Below are 20,313 nucleotides of genomic sequence, written 5' to 3'. Positions count from 1 at the left end.
GTTACAAATGACACACCCGTGTCCTTCTACAGGCATCAGATCTACTTTTAGAACTACCTACACAATTATCACCAATACTACGAAACTCACACTAGTTGGACATTTACTACAAAAAAAAAAAAAAAGAAAAACCATTGTAGTTGTAGGCTTGCAACTTTATTTTCTTTTATGAAAAAAAATCTTTTTTCTCATGAGTTCTGGATATCAGAATTAAGGAGAGAAATTATGAATAATAGCAAATATAGCCACTTTTCACATGTTAGAAATTCTTAGAAGTACAATTGTAAACTAAGTTGCATGTCAAATCAAAATTTTGAGTTTCCAACCATTTCAATCAAATTCAACAATTATAATTTTTAAGCTAAAAATTAGAAGGAACTTTTTTTCTTTTCGATTTCCAGACTCGAATCAGGTAAAACTAAAACTACATCTATAATCGTGGTTCTAAGGAATTGATCGCACTCAACATAAGACTTAATGCTTCACAAGGCACTAAGTCCCACGGCTTCACCACTAAAGCCAACTCGCTGGGGTTAAATTAGAAAGAACTTTGAGAAGTAATATTCATTAAATTTTTAATTGAACAAAGATAATAAAACACATTCAAATGTTTCACAAAAAATAAATAAGAAGACCACCATAGTCATCTTTATATGAAGTTATTAGATGGTCTTGAATTACTTACACAACTTATTGGTCTTTAGAAGGACAAAATGCGACTTCTCTTTACTTCTTGTTTTCTAGTTAGTACTTACACACACACGCACACACACGTGCCTCTATGGAGGCTCGAATTCCTGATCATACTTTGGAAAGTAGAGGTCTGGTATCGCTAGGCCAATGGCATGTTGGTGATGACTTCTCTTTACTTTATTAGAATTGTATTACAAATTTAAATTCAAAGAATTCGACTCAAATTTTGAGATTGAATTTGATTTTGGAAAGGAAAAAAAAAAAAAAAATTTTGAACATTAGAACCCTTCTTATTCATTTTTTTTTTGTTTTTTCATAGCAAAAATATTAAGGGTTAATAATCGTTAGAGAGGAGAAAGAGGAGGGTGCAAGGCTCAAATACAAGCTCTCGAACGCGAAGAAGAACTCAACTACTTAGACAATATGACACGAATGAACGTAAAAATTTACCCAATAATTTGTAGCCAAAAGTTATGGGCTATGATGTAGCCAAGCTCCCAAGCCAACCAAATATTAAGATTTTATCTTGATTATTATAAATTACTTGGAGTATATCAATAGTGCAATGAAATATATTGTAGTGTAACAGACGGATGAAAAAGGTTATAAACAAAGTAATGTAGTTGTTACACTAGGCATTGAACCCAACACACACACTATGCAGGAAAGGAACCTATTACTTAATAGAACATGACATGCCATGCCATGCCTTGCCTTTCCGTCACTTCATTTAAAAATCTCTTCAAACTTTTAGCTCAAAATATATATCCACTTCTCAAATTGATGGTCGAGAATATAAGCTTTTATGATTCAAATTTCTTCTCATTTATGCCGTTGTGCTACGATATATATATATATATATATATATATATATATATATATATATCAAAACAACCACTATAACATTAATATCATTTTTGAATATTTAAATAGTCAAAAATTAAGTTTATGATGGTTCAGCTTCATGTCCTCTTATTCTAATTTCAAATGCTATAGGTTTATTTTGTTACTTGAATTTGTCTGTTTTATTGCAAGATGTAAATGCATGTACGAGTAAAGAAAATTTCTATCAACAATTACAGGAAAGGCTGAAAGCAGAAATATTTTGTCCACTAAGGAACTCCTAGTAAATGTGTTCATAAATTGGCCCTTTTCGAGTAGTTTATGTTTATATCAAAAATCATACATAAAATCCAGTGATTGATTAATTAATATATTTTTGCTTTAGATTGATTAATTAATATTTTTTTGATTTAGCGATTTCTTGATCTCGTTCTTGTAATTTTGGATACTAAAAAAATAAAGTTCGACAGTAATAAATTTTTGTGATCCATTCTAAATACTCTCACCTAAAAGCTCCGTAGCAACACCCCATACTTCATGCCCATGAATTTGAAAATCAATTACTAACAAAGCGGTCTTATTCCTAAAATTAGTAACAAATAACACATCTCCTCTCTTTATATAGGCATTTTAACCGACCAATTTCTATGAAATGTGCATCTAGAGGCATCTAGACACTTGGGCTCATTATTTTAAAAGAACTCCGTAGATTTTTCTAAACATAGCCAAGTGACTTAAAAATTGAGAAGATTTACAGAAAAATTAAAAAAATAATAAAATAGATTTTTGTAAGAGAATAAGAATCTACAGAAACTGAAGAGGCAGAAGGTTCTAAATACTCACAAGGGATTTGCTTATTACCAAGAATGTCTTTTAGCATGGATTATTTAAATCTTTTCTATTATAAAAAAAATGCCAACAATTCTTGGCGCTGATATTTGATTAGGAACTACAAAGAGAATAATTTCTACTTCTCATTTGAAACTCAAACTCAATATAGTCAAACTCAATATAGTCAATTACCACTCATTAGTTAGTTTTTTTTATAACCGCTAATGTGCGATACTGGGCGTGGATCTACGTGTGTGTTTTGGTAAATTTATGTTTTGGTAAATCTTTTTCATTGTGCCAACGTTATTGCGACATCCTTATTATCAATAAAAATTACAAATATTTCTAATTCATTGTACAAATTAGATTCATATATTAGAACAATACCACAACATTATGAAATAATAATAATAAAAATAATTCACCATCTCAAATAGAGAGAAAAACGGAGAGTTTAGACCGAGGCATAGAGATTGTGACAGGCAAAAAAAAAATAATAATAACGATAATTAAATATAACACAACATTTTGAAATCTATTCAGGAATTTGCACTGTTTTCCTAATGGAGAAAATAAGTAACTTGGTCAGAAATATGAAACTGCTGCTCAAAATTTGTCAAACATGTCTCTTTTTCTCCTTATTTGCCAGGAATCATACCAAATATATATATATATATATATATATGTCTCTCTCACTAGAAACCACAGTTGGTGGCAAAAAAAAGAAAAGAAAAAAGAAGCCAAGAGATAGAAAGCCACCAACTTTCCCTTGTACTATAGAGGAAACCGATGCAATATTTGAAAATGTGTAGTAAATGGGGCCAAAAAGTTACCAGACATGAAGCAAGAGTTCTCTCAAGAATAATGGAACTCTGGTTTTGTCTTAACATTTTGAGTGCCTTGACTTTTACCTTGTGCCATGAAGTGGAGTCGATCTTCCAAGAACAGATAACAGAAAGGGCCATAAAGTTATCGGAAGCTAAAATGAGAATCCTCCAAAGCAGAGAGAAAATCTCCAAAGCCGTTCGAGCACATGTGATGCTGGGTTCTGAGGAAATCAGATGCTTGGATAATCGTTTTCTCAACATAAGGAACAACAGCAACAGTGATCTCTTGCTCACAAATTTGAAGCAGCTTACAAATATCAGCCTTCTGAAGCTGCAAGCTTTAGAATTAGACAATCCTGAACTACGAATAGACATATTCCAAAAAACCCGAGCTCATGGACTTCTTTGACCAAATTGGACTCTCCCCGGCTGCTTAGGTAGAGCCTTCCAAGTAGCAGAGGTGCAACAAGAGTAGTGCATTAATATGAAAAGCTTAGTCCTTGACATCATACAGGAAACAGCCTCCAAAATTGCCTTCAGTCGCTTTGCCTTAAGGCCCTAAGTATTTTTTAGGCACGCATCTCCTCCTTTGAGCTTTTGTTATTTGGTCTTGATGAACTTCACCGTTGCAAGTGACTCCTCTGGAAGTGGCATCAAGAACTGTGACAGAGCCATCATAGCAGAGCTGGTGAAACCGCATACAGAATCTGACTTGGGGATGAGGTAGTCTGCTTAGGGTGGCAGAAAGAGCCTGGTGAGCTTCCTTTTGCTTGGAAGGAGTTCCAACATCAAACTTGTAGATGAAGAAGATGGAACTAATGGTCCCAGGTAAGGACACCACCAATTTTAGTACTTTCTAAGGTGTAACGATCCCAAAACTAATGCCAAGAAATTTTTTTTTAAAAAATTTGGCATAACCTCCCCTAAAAATGGACCTACCGCAACCTGTTTAATTGCATTTTTAACCTGTCATGGCTCAAATTCCGAATTCACGGCAATAGCAGATGATGATACACAATCAAATGACCTCGATAATACCTCAAACTAGTATTACTCTCCCCATGCATCAATAAGGTTTACATGATATCAAACTCACATCCAAAATATCATCTAGTAATATAATTATATTACCTAACCATGGTTTTGAAAAAAAATAAATACACATTACTACACTTTTGGGGCCTTACAAAAATGGGAGATATACAAAAGATGCAAAATGAGCTCCAAGTCATCCTTAAGCTTGTGGAAGATCGGCATGATACACAATCAAATGACCTCGATAATACCTCAAACTAGTATTACTCTCCCCATGCATCAATAAGGTTTACATGATATCAAACTCACATCCAAAATATCATCTAGTAATATAATTATATTACCTAACCATGGTTTTGAAAAAAAATAAATACACATTACTACACTTTTGGGGCCTTACAAAAATGGGAGATATACAAAAGATGCAAAATGAGCTCTAAGTCATCCTTAAGCTTGTGGAAGATCGGCATCCACTACCTCCTCACCGGTTCCTGGAAAATGTTAAATAAAATGGGGTGAGCATAAAGCTCAGTAGAGAGTGCCTAAGACGCACCTCTTGTAGCCCCGTGAATCCAAACAAAGCATAGGCCAATAGGAAGAGGGGTCATGCAAAATGACGGAAACACATATTAAATTCCAATTCCAAACAATCATATGTAAAATGCCATGAATGCTATGATATGCGTGTCACTCCCCATTTCTCAGAAAACAACCATACTTTTCAAACTGTTAATATAACCCGCCCTTTGGTGACCCCGCAGCGACACGAGAGGAGGATTGGCTAGTGTCCCTGACCCTTAGTAACCCCGCGGCGTCATTATGGGGCCCAGCTAGCTCAACCACGCTAGGGCGACTCCCTAGTCCCCTCTAAGCTATATTAACCTCCAGCCCTTTGGTACCCCCGCGGCGACCGGGTTTCACAAAAAAAAACTTTTTCAACAACGCTTTCCCGAAAATCCCCATTCTTTCATTTTTTAAAAGTCATTTCCATACGTGCAATCCCCAATGATGAATTCATGAATGCCACATACTTTCAATGTTGTAATATAAGGGATTTCTAACATTTGTCATGCCGTGACAATATCATAAAATGGGAAATTTAATACCACAATTTACCACACATGCTCACAACAATCAACTAAATATTTAACATTATAATAAGCATGATAAATCAACCATTTATCACAGTTTCCATACAATCCAACAAATACACATAGATACATGTTTCACATACACAATTAAATCATTTAAGGAGTAATCCATCTAAACTAAGCATGCTTATCACATAAGTCAACAAACACACATATATAAAATCTTTATATGCACCATTAAATCATTTTTAAAGCAATCAACCTTAAATCAAGCATGTTTGGCCAAAATTCTAGAGGAATAACTCACTAAGGTACAAGAAAAGTGTGAATTAGACACCTTTACCTCTAATTGAGCAAAAACCCCAATTTTCTTCACAAACCCTAGAAATGGGTCCTAAGATTCAAACTCCAAGGAGTGCACTAAATCTGAAATCGCTTGTATGGATGTGTAGAGCTTGACACGAGCTTCGTTTTGCCTCAAACGGCACTCAATTTCGATAAGAAATGAGATCAAGATCTTGCTTCAAAATTTTGGAAATCAAAATAAAAAGAAAAACAGAGAGGAAGAGGGGAAGAGAGAGGCGCACGGGAGAGAAGGAGAGAAATGAGACCATTTGTGGTCTCTTGGCCCTTAGTTGGTTTAATGGTAGGTCCCACCACCTTTTATTTTCTTTTTCCTTTAACTTTTTGCTTAAATTTGAGCCATAACACAACATAATACACATTATATATAAACCTATGCACATAAATACACAGACATTACATAAGGATCTTCAACTTATCTCCAAAGTGATGCAAAACATGAGAGTGTTTTTCCTGAAAAGAAAAGGGAGCCACTACCACCGAATGCAGTCTGATTATTCATGAATCCTAGAACTAGGCAGAAGAAATTTATATTTTCTTTGCCTATGACCTCATTCAGCATTAGTAATGGGAGTGAATGTTCAAAATGCCACAAACTTCTACCATCTTCTTCAACATCATTACTATTGCTGATGTGGCAATTACTTCCACAAAGAGGAATTGTGAGCTCACTACGATCAAAAGTCTTGTTCGAATGAAACTGAGAAATCTGGCACAAGCAAATTAAAGAGAAAGTTAATAAATTTGTTGGATAGAACCATGTTTGGTTCTATGTATCAAAGGCAGTTAAAATACTGGATAATTCTCAAATGTTCAGACAAATTGGGGCGACAATTTATATGAATAATCAGACCACAACTTTATACCTAATGCTCTGTTTTCAGACCAACCTCGAAATAGGTCGAGTCGTTGTTTATCTAAACAAATTAGGGCATAGTTGGGAACTTAATGATTGAAATTTTCATAATATTTGGTCCTAAATAGCACAACATTTAACCATTTGAAATTTTTAAAAAATAAAAAATAAACTAAAATATTATAATAATTAGTTAAAATATCAATAAATTCAAGTTAAAAAATGCCTTAATAAATAAAAATCTCCACAAAATATGGATCATGATGAATCAATGATGACTAAACTACAAAAAAGAAACCCTAGAACAATGACAGGCTTGAAAGTACATGTCACAATTTCATGAGATTGATAATTGGGAACACCAAATTTCAGAAGATACTTAATAATTCAATGATACAGAACTAATAAATGAGAATGCAATTGAATTTTGACTTACACTACGAAAAACACGAGCAGATGAAGAGTCTATTGGACCAATATTTTCAGTATCAGTCTCTGAATCTCCTCTTTCGGTAGTTCTGCTGCTGCTGCGTTGTCGACCCATGGGATTTCGATGCCTGATCTTTGAACCATTCACAGTCCCGGTCGAAGGAAACCATTGATCCTTCACAACTTCCATGAAGTCGATGAATTGCAACCAAAAAAAATGACGGACTCAGGAGTCCAGGTATTTAAACAGACAACCAATTGAACCCAAAGTTTATACGTTTTGGACTTTGGAGAATGAGGACTCTCTGTAGCCCAAATTGGCGAGCAAAAAGTGCAAGTCCGGCTACAGCGGGCCCACAAATTTTTTTTACCTTCAAAACCACGTCGTTTTTAAGCTGTAAAAAACAAAAGACCGATCACTCTTTTCATTCTTTTACTAACCATTGTCTAAACTCTAAAGGTAGCCAAACGACTCGAACTTTGGAAAACTCTTTAAATTAATTTATGACAATAATTTTTATTATGTTTTTATTTTTTTTATTTTGTGCTAAAATTTAATTTTAAATAATAATATAAATAATATGTTGAATTAAGTTACATTTCTAGGTGACATTATTTAATCGGCATTATGTGAATAACTTATTTATGTTGAAAATAAAAATAATGATTATAAAATAAGCTATTTTGTGTAATTGTTGCATTCAAATACGATCTCAATGACATTTAAATAAATAAAGACGTGATTAAATACAGGGAAAATTACATATAAATGGAGTCAAAGTTCCATATTTACTTAGAGGCTGAGTCAAAGTTCCATATTTCTCTAAAATGGATTGCTGAGGTGGCACATGGTTTTTTACTGTTTAGAAATTGTGGTGCCTAAAATACCCTTCTGCGAAGGTACTACTTTTTCTTCGAAGGTACTACTTTTTTGAACTGAAGGTACTACTTTTTGGCGTCCAAGTACCATGTTTTTTAAACACCCGCGAAGGTACTACTTTTTCTCCGAATGTACTACTTTTTTGAACTGAAGGTACTACTTTTTTGCACTGAAGGTACTACTTTTTTGTTAGGGAAGGGCATTATAGGCACCACAATTTTCTAAACAGTAAAAAACCATGTGCCACCTCAGCAATCCATTTTAGAGAAATATGGAACTTTGACTCCGTTTCTAAGTAAATATGGAACTTTGACTCCATTTATATGTAATTTTCCCTTAAATATAAGCCAAATAATATGGATAATTTACACAGATCTCCTTTATGATTTGCCATAATTACGCGGCACCTTTCCTGTTCCGAAAAATACACGGAGTTCTCCTAATTTTTAAAATATCTTACACAGACCTCCCTTATCTATGACGGACCATCAAATACACTCACGGAGCTGTCAAAATTACTGAAATACCCTCTCCTTGGCATCTAAAATTACGAAACTACCCCTCTCAGTTATTGGGTAGGCATGACATCAGCTTGTCATCTTCTCCAAAAGCAAATTTTCACTTTGAACTATCAATATCATGATTCAAAACCCTAATCACCTCAAATAATAGTTTACTTGAACCAAAAAAAACATTAAAATTGGTTGAAAAGGAATACTGAATACCAATTTGAAGAGACTACCACTGAAAATAGAGAAGCTCACCCGCGTTGGAAATACTTGTCGGCGTCAAACAATAGCCACCGGCGAAAGAGAGAGAAGATTATAAATCTATAGAAACTATGAAGGTCCGTGTAGGATATTTTAAAAAGTAGGAAAAGTCTGCGTAATTTTCAGAACAAGAAGAGTGCCGTTTGTAATTATGACAAACCATAAAGGAGGTCTGCGTAAATTATCCCAAATAATATACACCTGTCAGTAGGATAAAGTGATTTAGAGAATTTGCTACGGACTATACCAGTCCAATTTTAGTAAATCGTATATGTAAATCAACCTTCAATATTAGTAATATCCACGTTGAAATAGTAACCATTGATTTAAACCAAACCTCATTTACTCGAACCCTATCTATATCAATACTAGTAATAATACTCAACTCATTGAAATAGTAATCCGAGCCCAACTCCCAACTTAATTTGAGTTTAACTGGAGTATTATTGCACTAATTTGAGTATCAGATGCTAGAAAATTATGTTTGAATTTACTCCGTATTAGGTTGAATTTATTATTGGACTTCCTTCTCGTCACTGGTGTTCTCTCTTGTATACCCAGTACCGACCATGTCTCTATGGAATGTGCATGCAGAGTATTTCCGGAGAGCTAAAGTGTTTCCGGACAATCAAAAAAGGAGAGATAGGGCTTCAAGACACTAGGGCTCCTATTTTGAATCTTCGATTTGAGGTGAGTCTCTTTTTCTGATTTCTGTGTTTTCTTCGTTTTCATAAATTTCTATTAGATTTAGAGTAGTCATAAGCTGATAAGCTCCTTCTTTAATCTGTATTTGTTTTTTTTTTTTTGGGTACTCTGTGCAGAGATTATTTAGCTATAAATTATGAGTAGTAGGAGGGCAAAAACAACTGTAACATCAAGTTCAATGAGGGAAAGGATGATAACGCCCAACTCTAAATGCACAAAAAAACACAAGGTAATTCGATCTGGTTTTGTTTGGTTAAAGTACATATTATTTTTTATTTTTTATTATTATTTTTTCTGGGTAATTGGATTATGCTATTGTTTTTGGCTGAAGCGTTCGTATTTACTTTTTATTTTTATTTTTTTTTATTTTGCAATTTATTTTGGTTCATCAGAGTAACAACTACATGGAAGATTGGATCAGTCGGCTGCCTGATGAAATTCTTGTTTCTGTTCTGTCTCTTCTGGGAATTAGAGAAGCCGCACGCACTCGTGTACTCTCAAAAAGATGGGAACATGTGTGGTCATACAGCAGGGTTCTAAATTTTGATGCTTTACAAACAATTTTGCATCTTGAATCCAATCGAGAGGAACTGGAAGTAGAAAGATCTAGGTACATAAATTGGGTGAACAAAGTCATGGAGTCACATCTTGGTTCAACTATAGATGAGTTTAGAGTTTCCTTTTGTTTGAATAACTTTTCTAGTTGTGACATTGATAGATGGATTGAGTTTGCAATAGCAAAGAGAGTTCAAAGGCTTGAGGTGGACTTGAAACCATGTTTCTTTTTTGGAAATGCTGTAGCATATACCTTTACAAACCGGAGTTATATTCACATCAAAACTCCTGCGGGTTTGTCCAGCATTAGGTCCCTAAGATCCCTCTGTTTTAAGCTTGTGAACATAAGTGGAGAAATTCTTGAATACTTCGTTTCCAATTGTCCTCTTCTCGAATCTTTACATGTAGAAAGCTCGAAAGATTTAGTGAATTTAAAAGTTGTTGGCTCCTCACTTCGGCTGAAGGTTATGGAGATATCCTATTGCCCCCATCTGATGGAACTTGAGGTTTGTGCTGCGAGTCTTGTGTCATTTAAATATTTTGGTCAGGGCGATAAAATAAATATGCAAATTAAGGATGCATTCCAGCTTGCTGAGGTGTGTACTTCAGATTTTGTTGTGCAAATAGACAATGCTTTTTTCCCGTTTTCAAGCTACTTTTCGCAGCTCGAGAATCTTTCGTTGGGCATGCAAATGACTCGTTGGGGAAAGGTTAGTTGATATTTCTATTGCAATTCTGTGTCATGGGCTGTTGGAATGAATTTAGGTGGGAATAGTGAACACGAAGCCAGTAGGATGAGAGGTACAACACATGAGAATATTTTTTACTGATTGGAGCACTTGCTCTCCAAGTACAAGGCTTTGGATATTGGAAGACTTGGCTTACTAGCATAGCTTCCATGGGCAAAATTCTAGAGTACATGTATCTAGTATTTTCTCCTACATATATTTTTGACACGATATTTTTTCTAGAAAGACAATTTTACTAGTACTTATTATATGACAATATTTCTTCCTTCTATAAATTTCTCTGTAAAGTTCGAAAATAGTGCATCAATTTTTAACAGGAGCGCGATTTAATATCTTCTAAAGTTATTACCATAGTGATCATTTTTTATTTTATCATTATTATTATTTTGTTTTTTGTTTTTGTCGGTGAGGATTACCATAGAATAGTGATCATTGCTTGGTGCTATGTTAAAAACTTGGAACTGTCAAGTTCTAGAAAACTGGGTTGAGTATGACTGCAAATACTTTTTGTACAAAATTATACCAAAGGTTAGGTTTGGATTGAGTAAATCCTCCCAACATCCCACGTATTACTGCAAATACTTTTTTTTACAAAATTATGCCAAAGGTTAGGTTTGGGTTGAGTAAATCCTCCCAACATCCCACGTAACCCCAACACTGGGTAGTAACATTTTTAATTTTGTTATTTTATGATAAGTTTCGCTTTTCAGGGTAATCCAGGATTCAAACAACTTCCTGAATTTACCAAGCTCAAACACTTGACATTGCAAGTTGTGGCAGACTAATGTTCAAGCCTTCTCGGTTGGACGACCTTGATAAATGCATCACCTTTGCTGCACAAATTTAAATTGCAGGTAAATATATATATTTTTGTATATGGGTGTTTTGTATAATGACACATGATAATTATATCTCGTGTGTTCCTCTGACAGCAACGGCCATGGACAGAAGTTACTTGCATTGGATAATTGTCTTCTTTTTATAAAGTTTTCTAATCTTTAGACAAATATCATAAAATTGTAGATCATTAAAAAAAAATCTCTGTGGGTCCCATCTTGTGAATTACATTGTATCATATCTACTTGTAGTTGAAAGACAACAGAAAAGTAAAATCATTTCACAATGGAAATACTTCCATATTGGTCATTGCTTAATACGTAAATCTCAGTTTTGTACTAACGGAGTATGTTATTTTAGATTTTTGTAATCTGTTATAGTAGTTCCATAAAGAAAGGCATGAGAGGGTCACAATATCAATGCTTACTCGAAGTACACAAAGCTATATAAATATGTCATTTAGTTTTATGGATCTTTAATGTTGAGACAAAATTATGAATTGAAACCATTTACACTTTGATAATGTTCTACAACCAAAAACTTGATGTATAGCTGAAGATTCATACACGTTGAGAATAACGGTTGTGAGATTCTTTTAGAGTTTCAAGAAACTGTGTTTAGACTTCATAATATTTGAATTCTATAATTGCATTAAATCTCAAATAAACTCTTTACGTACAGTCTTTCTCAGATACGGAAGAGGGCATAATTAAGTGCATTATTGAGTATCCTTGTAGTTGAGTTTATGTTTTAGTAAAGGCAGCAACAAGTCCAAAGATTTCTAAAAGAAAGGAATCAACTTTTAATGTTTTCTTTCGCTGCGAACCGTGAAGTTGTTTTGAAATAATTTTCTAATAAATTTTTTTCTCTGTGTAAGAAAATTTTCTAAAGTGTATTCTTGAAAGGAGGGCCAATATAACATCACCCAAAGCAATTGTTGTAGAGAATAATGTACTCCCTCCATCCTAAAATTCTTGGGGTGTTTGGGGAATACAACTTAATTGGGTAAGGGTTAAATTTCAAATTTATCCTTACTAAAAGACAAAAGAGTACTCCGTAATTAGTGCATCAAGTCAATGTCAAAGGATAGTTTGGGAATGTTATAAAAATAGTTCATCTATTTTTGGAATGGGACATGTATTTTGGGGCATCACAAAATTGAAAATAGACAAGAATTTTGGGATGGAGGGAGTATATTGCAATGCATTATAACTTGTAAGTTACCCTTGATATGTGAAGTTATGGCCCTATTGTGTCACTTGATTGTGTTATAACACGTGTTTTGTCGCATCAATAACATGTAAATATTTGAGTATGTATTAGAACAGGTTTATTTGTTATATATATCTTGTATTGCAACGTACATATAGCTATTGTTTTTATATTATCATCAGGGAAAAGAATTTTTTTGCTTCTTATTTTATTATTCCTTTTTCTGTCTATCAGTCTGTGAGCCTTGATTGGTGGCTTGGAAGTTGAGAACCAGTGCCACCAAGCCAAAGGGAGACTGGTTCTTATTTTATTATTCTGCTTATACTTTCAGTATTGTTTTTATAGAGTCAATCATGATGATTGCTTTAATACAAGGTTAGTTATTCTTTAAATAAAACAAACACGGGCATGAGACTTGTAAACGGTACAATATGAATACACCACCATGTGAATTCTGTAAAAAGTAGCATACAAACACAACATGGATCCATAGTTGTTAAAGGCGCCGAAGGCGCGCGCCTGAGGCGCAAGGCGCCTCCAGGCGCCACCTTGGCGCCTTGATTGACTTAAGGCGAGTGGTTTGGGATAGGCAAGGCTACAGGCGAGATGCAGGCGCGCCTGCGTGAAAAATGGGTTTTTTTTTTTAATTATCTTGGTTGTGTTACTTGTATCTGTTTTTTATTTGTTTATTTGTTGTTTTTATTTGTTTATTACAAATCTACACAACTTGCAAGTTAAAAAGCATAAATAAAAAAAAAGAAAAAGAAAAGAAAAGAAAGGAATAAAAGAGCAAAAGGAAAGTGGAAAGAAGAGAGTCAAGACTGAAGAGACAGAGAAGAGAGAAGTACGAGTGATCTGCGAAGCGCCGAAGACTGGATCTGCCAGATCTGCATCTGCGCCGAAGCCTGGTAAGTTCTCCTTCCCTCTCTTCTTCTTCTCCTTCTTCTTCTTCTTCTTCTCTCCTTCTTGCTTCTTCTTCTCTTCTCAGTTCTCGGCAATTTTTTTTTTTTCTCTCTTCTTCTTCTTCTTCTCTTCAGTTTTTCTTCTTCTCTCGGCTCTAGTGACTCTAGTCACTCTCTTGCTCTTCTTTTTATTTTTTTATTTTATTCTGCTTTGAGCCGAGTCTAGGCTCTTCTTTTTTTATTTTTTTTTCTCTATTCTTCCTTGAGCTGAGTCTAGGCTCTTTTTTTATTTTTTTTTATTTTTTTCTTCTTTGCGCTGAGTCTAGGCTCATTTTTCTTTTTCTTTTTTTTCTTTGAGCCGAGTCTAGGCTCTTCGTTTTTATTTATTTATTTATTTATTTATTTTCTCTATTCTTCTCTCTTGGCTCTTTCTAGTCTCCTCTTCTTTTATTTTTTTTATTTTTTTATTTTTTATTTTTCCTCTATTCTTCTTCTCTTGGCTCTCTCTAATTTAACTTTCCTATTTCTAATTTTGTGGATTTAATAGGATATATTCCCAATGATATATGAGTGTAACTGATATTTTTAATTTGTTGATTTAATGGATTCTAGTAATCTAGTTCGTTGATTCAACTTAATTGTGTCACAATTTATTTTGCCTCATCTTTCTAATATGCCGATAATTAGTGAATAATGATAATTAGTGAGATAATGATTTGTTGGCAGTTGGCTTACTCACCTAAATTTGTCAAAAAAAAATAATCCGAATCTCTTTACTTCATACTTTATATAGAACAATCAATGCGTTTCTGCTTTGTGCATGAAATTTCTTTAGTTGAACAGACTTGGATCATCACATCACCCATTCCTTGAAATCCCAATTGCACAGTCTCTCACACACACAACTGCAGGTCTTCATTGCATCATTAAATTAACCTTGTCACCAATATAAGATCAAGGTTGAAGGTGCATCAGTCTACACTTACCAAATTTGGTTTTTTCTGGTCTGTGCAAATACAAAACCACAGGAAAAGCAGAGTTACAAACTTACAAGAATATATATGGACAGGGGTAATGAAATTAACTAATATATATACATATTATTTTAATATTGGTTCGTAGAATTACATCTAGCAAACATGGATATCAAGGTTTTGGCATCTTGAATATTTAACATAAGTAATTTATTTAGTTGACTTTTGCATCTTTATATATACTATTGCATCTATAATACTTTATTGGGTGGGTTTTGTTTTTTTTTTTTTTCAACGTGCGCCTTGGTTCAGTCGGGCGCGCGCCTCGCCTTGCGCCTTGCGCCTCAGACTCTGGGAGGCATTTGCGCTTTTGTGCGCCTTGAACCTTTAACAACTATGCATGGATCCAATAATATGTAAATATAAAACTTTTTTCAGATTATCTATTATATAAGATAACCATAGTATTAAATTGACGAGTCTTACTATGAAACTTTAAGAGAGAGTGATTAAACATTAACTAAGGCGAGGAAATTTTAGCATTTTAGGATCAAATTAGATACATGCTTGGGAGGTCTTTGATGGAGGTTATTTACTTATTAATGAGACAGAAAAAGGATCTTCATATCGTTTTTATCGATTTAGAGAAAGCCTATGATAATGTACCTAGGCATCTAAAATGAAGTGTTTTAGAAAAAAGAAAAACGAAAAAAAGTCTCGAAGTAATATGTTGATGCCAGAAAGGATATGTATGATAGATGTGTGACTATAGTATAGATGGCATGTGGGAAACAATTGACGTTTCAATTACTGTAGGCATGCATCAAGGGTCAGATTAGGCCCACATAAAGTGTTTTACAAAATGAATGAATAAAAATAAATTTTAGTGTGAAATAAATGAAATTTCAAGGCATATATAATACGTGGGAATTAAAAAACAAAAAGTAAAAAGTAGATCTGAGTCTCTGACAATTTTAAAAAATGAAAAATAAAATACAAGTTAAAGTGTTGAGAAAATTATGAATCATAACATATATAACATTTATATCGCAAAAAAGTCATCATTTATAAGTGAAAATAAAAAAAATAGAAAATAGAAAATAATTTTTTTTTTGAATGTGGGAGAATATAAATTGATTATATATAATTATATATCTAATGTATTATAAGGTTTGAAGAAGCATTACAAGGGTTTACATTCTGATATTAAGCATTACAACTTTACAAGGCTATACGTTCGATAGATATGCAATGTACATAAGATGCAATAAATATTATAATTGTGCATATAATAACAGGGGAAGTAAGAGACGTAGTGGTTAATCTTCCATTCATGGTTCACCTGGTCGCAGGTTCGACCCCTTCTTCTCTCACTTAATGAGATTCTAGAGAACCTGATTGGAGGTTTAGAGGAAACTTTAGAATTAATTAGAATTAAGTAGGGATGTAAGTGAGCCGAGCTGAGTAGTGGGTGTTTGAGCTTGGCTCGATCGTTTTACAAGAGTGTTTGAGCTCGCCTTAAGCTTGATCGAGCTTCTACATTATTGTTCGAGCTCAGGTCTAACATAAGTGAGCAATCTCGAGCTTGGCTCACCTAGCTCATTTTATATAACAAGCCGTGCTTAAGCTTATTATCAAGCTTGAGATCATTGTCAAGCTTGTTTGAAAACTCTCTCTCATAAAATGAGAAGCCGTAGTTTGAAATCCTATGACCAGCAACATTCGAAATAAAACCCCTTAAGTTGATTTGAGTAAAAATTAAAATCCTAAAGAGCAGAGAAACTATTGAGAGATGAATATAAATTGAAAATGAGAGATTTATAGAGAGAGAAGAGAAACTCACCGTCTTTCAGAGTAATATGGACAATAACGTGTAGCCTATTGAATCGTCAGTATCATTGTGGATTCCTTAGACCATAAGCATTGAGCTTCAAGCGGAAATCTTGAGAAATCAACAAGTGTATGTGAAAACAAGGTCAAAATTGTTCATTTGGTGAGTGTATGCGAGAACGGAGAAGAGAAATATTGAGAAATATCTAGACTCTAGTCTAGCTAAAGTGGAAGATCTCGAAGACCATGTATGGGAAGCCACTTAAAAATGATTTAATAATTCATTTGGTGTTAGATATTTTTCATTTTTATTTGACTCTCCATACTATGTTATCCGGACTTGGATATGTGTGTCGAACACGAGTATGTATCCATTCATCTCCGACACATGGACACTACTAATTATTCATTTTATTTAATTTTTTACAATAAAGTAATGTTTTTATCCAATATAGTGTTCAATATATACAGTTAACTCATTGTAAAGTAATAATATAATATAATTGAATGATTGGATATGCTTTTTAAATACATGTCCAACCCCAAGTGTTGGACACATATCCCATACCCATGTCCAAGCAATATGTGTCCGACATGAGTACTTCACTAATTTTGAAGTGTCCATGTAACGTAATCTGCCTATATATATATATTTATATATTATACTCTCTATATTACATGTATATATGTTTATATATATTTATTTGGTGTTAGTTCACAAACATAAATACAAGCTCAGTTCACCAACAAAATAGCCGAGCTCATGGGAGTTTGAGATTGGCTCATTTATTAGACGAGCTTCAGAAAACAGTTTCAGCTCGGTTCATTTACTTAATGAACCAACACGATCAGAGTTTTATCGAGCCTAGTCTCTTTGTGAACAACTTGGCTCATTTACAACCGTAGAATTAAGAGGGTTTTTAAAGAAGTATGTGGTGAAGATTAAGGGTCCTGAGATACAAAAAGGTGAATAGTTACTTTATATTAGCTCAATCATTTAAATTGGAGATAATGTTGATCATAAAATCAGGGCAAGATGGGTTAAGTAAGGGAGTTCATTTAGCATGTTGTTTGATCTGTATATCTCGCTAAAAGATTGAAAGAGAACTTTTATAAAACAACTAATACACTCACTTATCAAAAAAGGAACAACTAATACACCCTTTGTTCTTTACAGGACAGAATGTTAGGCATTTAAGAAACAACATATATATAATATGAGTGCGGCTGTAATCCGAATGTCATGGTCTATGCGTAGTAAGACAAGAAAGGACAACTAGGAATGAGCACATCCATGGGACGGTTAAAGTAACACTAATTGAAGGCAAAATGAGAGGTTATGTACTAAGATGGTTTCGACATGTGCAAAGAAGAAGATCATTAAGTGAGCTAGTTCGGAAGAGTGACATGATTCACATTGAAGGTGACATAGGAGAAGATCAAAGTTAAAATGTATAGAGTTAGTAAGGAATGCTATGCTATAAATATTTGTCCACTATTCTTTGTAGTGTGAAGCGCACAAAATTTTTGTACATGGAAACTTTTAATATACCGCTTTAATATAAAGCAACTTAATCGGAAGTTCTCATGTTTAACAACATAATAGTAAGTTGCTTATTTGTAATGAAGTGCTTGTTTGGATATCGTAACTGTTCCATTAATACTCCGTGGGTCTGCCCCTGTTTTAGTTGTTGATTATCAAAATGCGTTGGGACTGCTTTTGGTTTGGCTGGTATATTTCCTTGAGTTTGAAATGCCTTTTTTTTGTGCAGTACCATTTCTTTAACAGACTTTAAGAGTATTGCTACAAGTCTTTGTTCTGAACTTACCGGGAATATATATATATATATATATAGTTATATGTTTTAAGGAAAATAATTCTTAAGGCGACTTCTCAAACCTATTTGTATAACCAAAGGGTTACTATCCCTTTGATGTAGTGAATGGGATCCACATTTATTAGCATATCCACTACATTATGGATAAAAACCCCTTCAGATACACTCTTGGCTAGACAAATAGGTCTAAATAGGCATTACTCATTATATTAAACAAGCATGATTCACCACTTTCCTGTTTCACAGTTACGATATTCGGAGCATTGGGGGAAGGAAATAATACTATTGCATGAAATAAAAAGGCGTAAAGTTGGCAACCGCCCCCATCAATGCCTAAAGGAGGTGGAATTGGCTGGGTTTGTTGGCCGTCTTATTGACCTTGATCTTGCCAAATACTTGATGAAGAATGCCATCAATTTGGAGAAGATTACCATTGATCGTCACTGGGTATGTTTTACAAGCGGACCGCCGGTGTTCAAGGAAACCAAGAAGAAACTTTATGCAAAAGAGCGTGCCATGCAGCTCCAAGAAAGTCTACCTGCAAGTGTCAAAATGGAAATTATTTAATCCTCCGCAACTGCATTTGGCTGCTCAATGTTTAGTTTGTTCGTACTTCTAAGATAATTCAATTCTTTTCTTTGCTATTTATTCGTCGTACTTCTAAGAGAGTTTCATGAATGTGTCTGTAACTGTTACTAATACATCTAATCTCTCGTTTTTTCTAGCTGGGGAATGGTAGAAGCGGTGATACTGAATGCTCTGGGATCATGCTGCAAATTTGTTGTTGATCATCTCATCGGATTAGCACTAGGCGCATGGCATTGGAGCTTGGTTCTTGTCCCCTGAGAAGTAGATGCTGTTTGATAAAGTTTGAAATAAAATTCAAGGAACCGAGAGTGAGTGTGGAAGCCATTGTAATAAATAAATAAACATAATCTCCTCAGATTTTATAAGCTGTTATTGAGTTTAGCTTTTAATACTGGTTTGAATTTTAATATTTGGATTTTAGTGTAAATAGTGTTTATGAATTATATTGCAGGAAAATAATGTATTTCTTATTAAAATAATTTATTAATATTTCATGAATATATTGTATGAAAAATATGGTTTTTTTTTTTTTTTGGTAAAAAAGTTTAGACCCAAGTATAATAACTTTTATTATTTTATGTGCAAAAAGCATAAATGGAAATTTAAACAAATACACATAAATGGAATGAGGAACTTCTGCATTCGAAATGGCTCTTTTGGAGCTTTACCCCTCCATCCTCTCTATTTCGGTTTCATTCTTGGCTCTTGTCTTAATTCAGGAGGGCTGTTTGGAGTTTAGGGGTTATTTGCACAAGGACAATAATTTTATTTATTTATTTATTTTTCTTAACTTAGAGGATTTAGACCATCTTAAATTAGGTGGAAGATATTGTCCAATACAAGAGAAGTCTTTTTATACTTCCGTCACAAAGTTTATTAATTTTTTATTTTTATTTTTATTTTTTTGTGATGGACTCAAACATGAGCACATGAAAGTTGGATAATACCACCAAGTAATGCCCATCCTTCAATTAAATTATTAGACAAAACTTGACATGACCCCCACAATGTAAATTTTCTTGGTCATTTCTTCTTGTACCTTGTTCAGATTTAAATCTATTAAAGTAGCAAACCTAAAAAGGGATCCTTCACAACCTTCTTAAAGACCCTCACCCAAACCGACCCTTTGTCAGGAACTCTCTTTTAAGATCATTGTACATCCACGGTGTTCCTCGAGTGGTATGCCTCATCTAGAATCTCTCTTTAAGTAGGGGCAAATTTGGAACGCACCACCTCCCTCTAAACCTCACACCTCCATTGGCTCCACGTGTCCACTCCACATTACCTCCTTCTCTTGTGAATCAAACCCAAGAAAAAAGACCTAGCTCTGGCTAGACATGGTGGGTATGTTAAGGCACACAAGAAACAACATCCAAAGTTGCTTCTAGGCTCGAGTATTTTTTCAGGCACACGTCTCTTCCATCGAGCTTTTGTCATTTGGTCTTCACAAACTTCCCAGTGGCAAGTGACTAGATCTGAAATATATTTGACAAATTGAACTTCAT

The 20,313-nt window shown here is 34.0% G+C and overlaps 2 protein-coding genes across 5 annotated transcripts; one reads left to right on the top strand and one right to left on the bottom strand.

Moving 5' to 3' along the window:
• Positions 1-4,217: 4,217 nt before the first annotated feature.
• LOC132303987 (uncharacterized) lies at positions 4,218-7,278 on the bottom strand. Of its 3 annotated transcripts, none has more exons than XR_009481463.1 (3): positions 6,976-7,275; positions 5,664-6,392; positions 4,218-4,720 (listed from the first exon to the last, which is right to left on the bottom strand). XR_009481463.1 is itself a non-coding variant. In XM_059801453.1 (3 exons), exons 1-3 carry the CDS (start codon positions 7,156-7,158, stop codon positions 4,677-4,679), a joined length of 459 nt encoding a protein of 152 aa, XP_059657436.1. In that variant the 5' UTR covers positions 7,159-7,278; the 3' UTR covers positions 4,218-4,676. The 3 variants fall into 3 exon arrangements, 2 of the variants coding, with proteins under 2 accessions (XP_059657436.1, XP_059657437.1); XM_059801453.1 differs by having other exon boundaries at positions 6,161-6,392; positions 6,976-7,278; XM_059801454.1 differs by having other exon boundaries at positions 6,287-6,392; positions 6,976-7,277.
• Positions 7,279-8,951: 1,673 nt separating this feature from the next.
• Positions 8,952-19,287, top strand: LOC132303985 (F-box/LRR-repeat protein 25-like). 2 transcript variants are annotated; one of them, XM_059801450.1, is made up of 6 exons: positions 8,952-9,308; positions 9,440-9,552; positions 9,716-10,588; positions 11,338-11,481; positions 18,467-18,825; positions 18,946-19,287. In XM_059801450.1, the coding sequence occupies exons 2-4, from the start codon at positions 9,460-9,462 to the stop codon at positions 11,410-11,412; spliced, it is 1,041 nt and encodes a 346-aa protein (XP_059657433.1). In that variant the 5' UTR covers positions 8,952-9,308; positions 9,440-9,459; the 3' UTR covers positions 11,413-11,481; positions 18,467-18,825; positions 18,946-19,287. The 2 variants fall into 2 exon arrangements, 1 of the variants encoding a protein (XP_059657433.1); XR_009481462.1 differs by lacking the exons at positions 8,952-9,308; positions 9,440-9,552; positions 9,716-10,588; positions 11,338-11,481 and adding an exon at positions 12,079-13,584.
• Positions 19,288-20,313: the final 1,026 nt, after the last annotated feature.

Source organism: Cornus florida, unplaced genomic scaffold (assembly GCF_030987335.1).
Source record: "Cornus florida cultivar Cherokee Brave unplaced genomic scaffold, ASM3098733v1 CherokeeBrave_3.0.0_Hap2_Chr04, whole genome shotgun sequence".
Classification (NCBI taxonomy): domain Eukaryota; kingdom Viridiplantae; phylum Streptophyta; class Magnoliopsida; order Cornales; family Cornaceae; genus Cornus; species Cornus florida.
The sequence above is the reverse complement of the archived record's forward strand: the minus strand, read 5'-3'. Positions and strand labels throughout refer to the sequence as shown.

What these genes read in the sequence shown, in the direction of transcription:
- LOC132303985 (XM_059801450.1), top strand. Translation starts at nt 9,460, where the DNA reads ATGAGTAGTAGGAGGGCAAAAACAACTGTAACATCAAGTTCAATGAGG. An exon ending in AATGCACAAAAAAACACAAG is followed by an intron (nt 9,553 to 9,715) that starts GTAATTCGATCT and finishes TTGGTTCATCAG; the next exon opens with AGTAACAACTACATGGAAGA. An exon ending in AAATGACTCGTTGGGGAAAG is followed by an intron (nt 10,589 to 11,337) that starts GTTAGTTGATAT and finishes TTCGCTTTTCAG; the next exon opens with GGTAATCCAGGATTCAAACA.
- LOC132303987 (XM_059801453.1), bottom strand. Translation starts at nt 7,158, where the DNA reads ATGGAAGTTGTGAAGGATCAATGGTTTCCTTCGACCGGGACTGTGAAT. An exon ending in CTGCTCGTGTTTTTCGTAGT is followed by an intron (nt 6,393 to 6,975) that starts GTAAGTCAAAAT and finishes TGCTTGTGCCAG; the next exon opens with ATTTCTCAGTTTCATTCGAA. An exon ending in TAATCAGACTGCATTCGGTG is followed by an intron (nt 4,721 to 6,160) that starts GTAGTGGCTCCC and finishes AACATTTTCCAG; the next exon opens with GAACCGGTGAGGAGGTAGTG.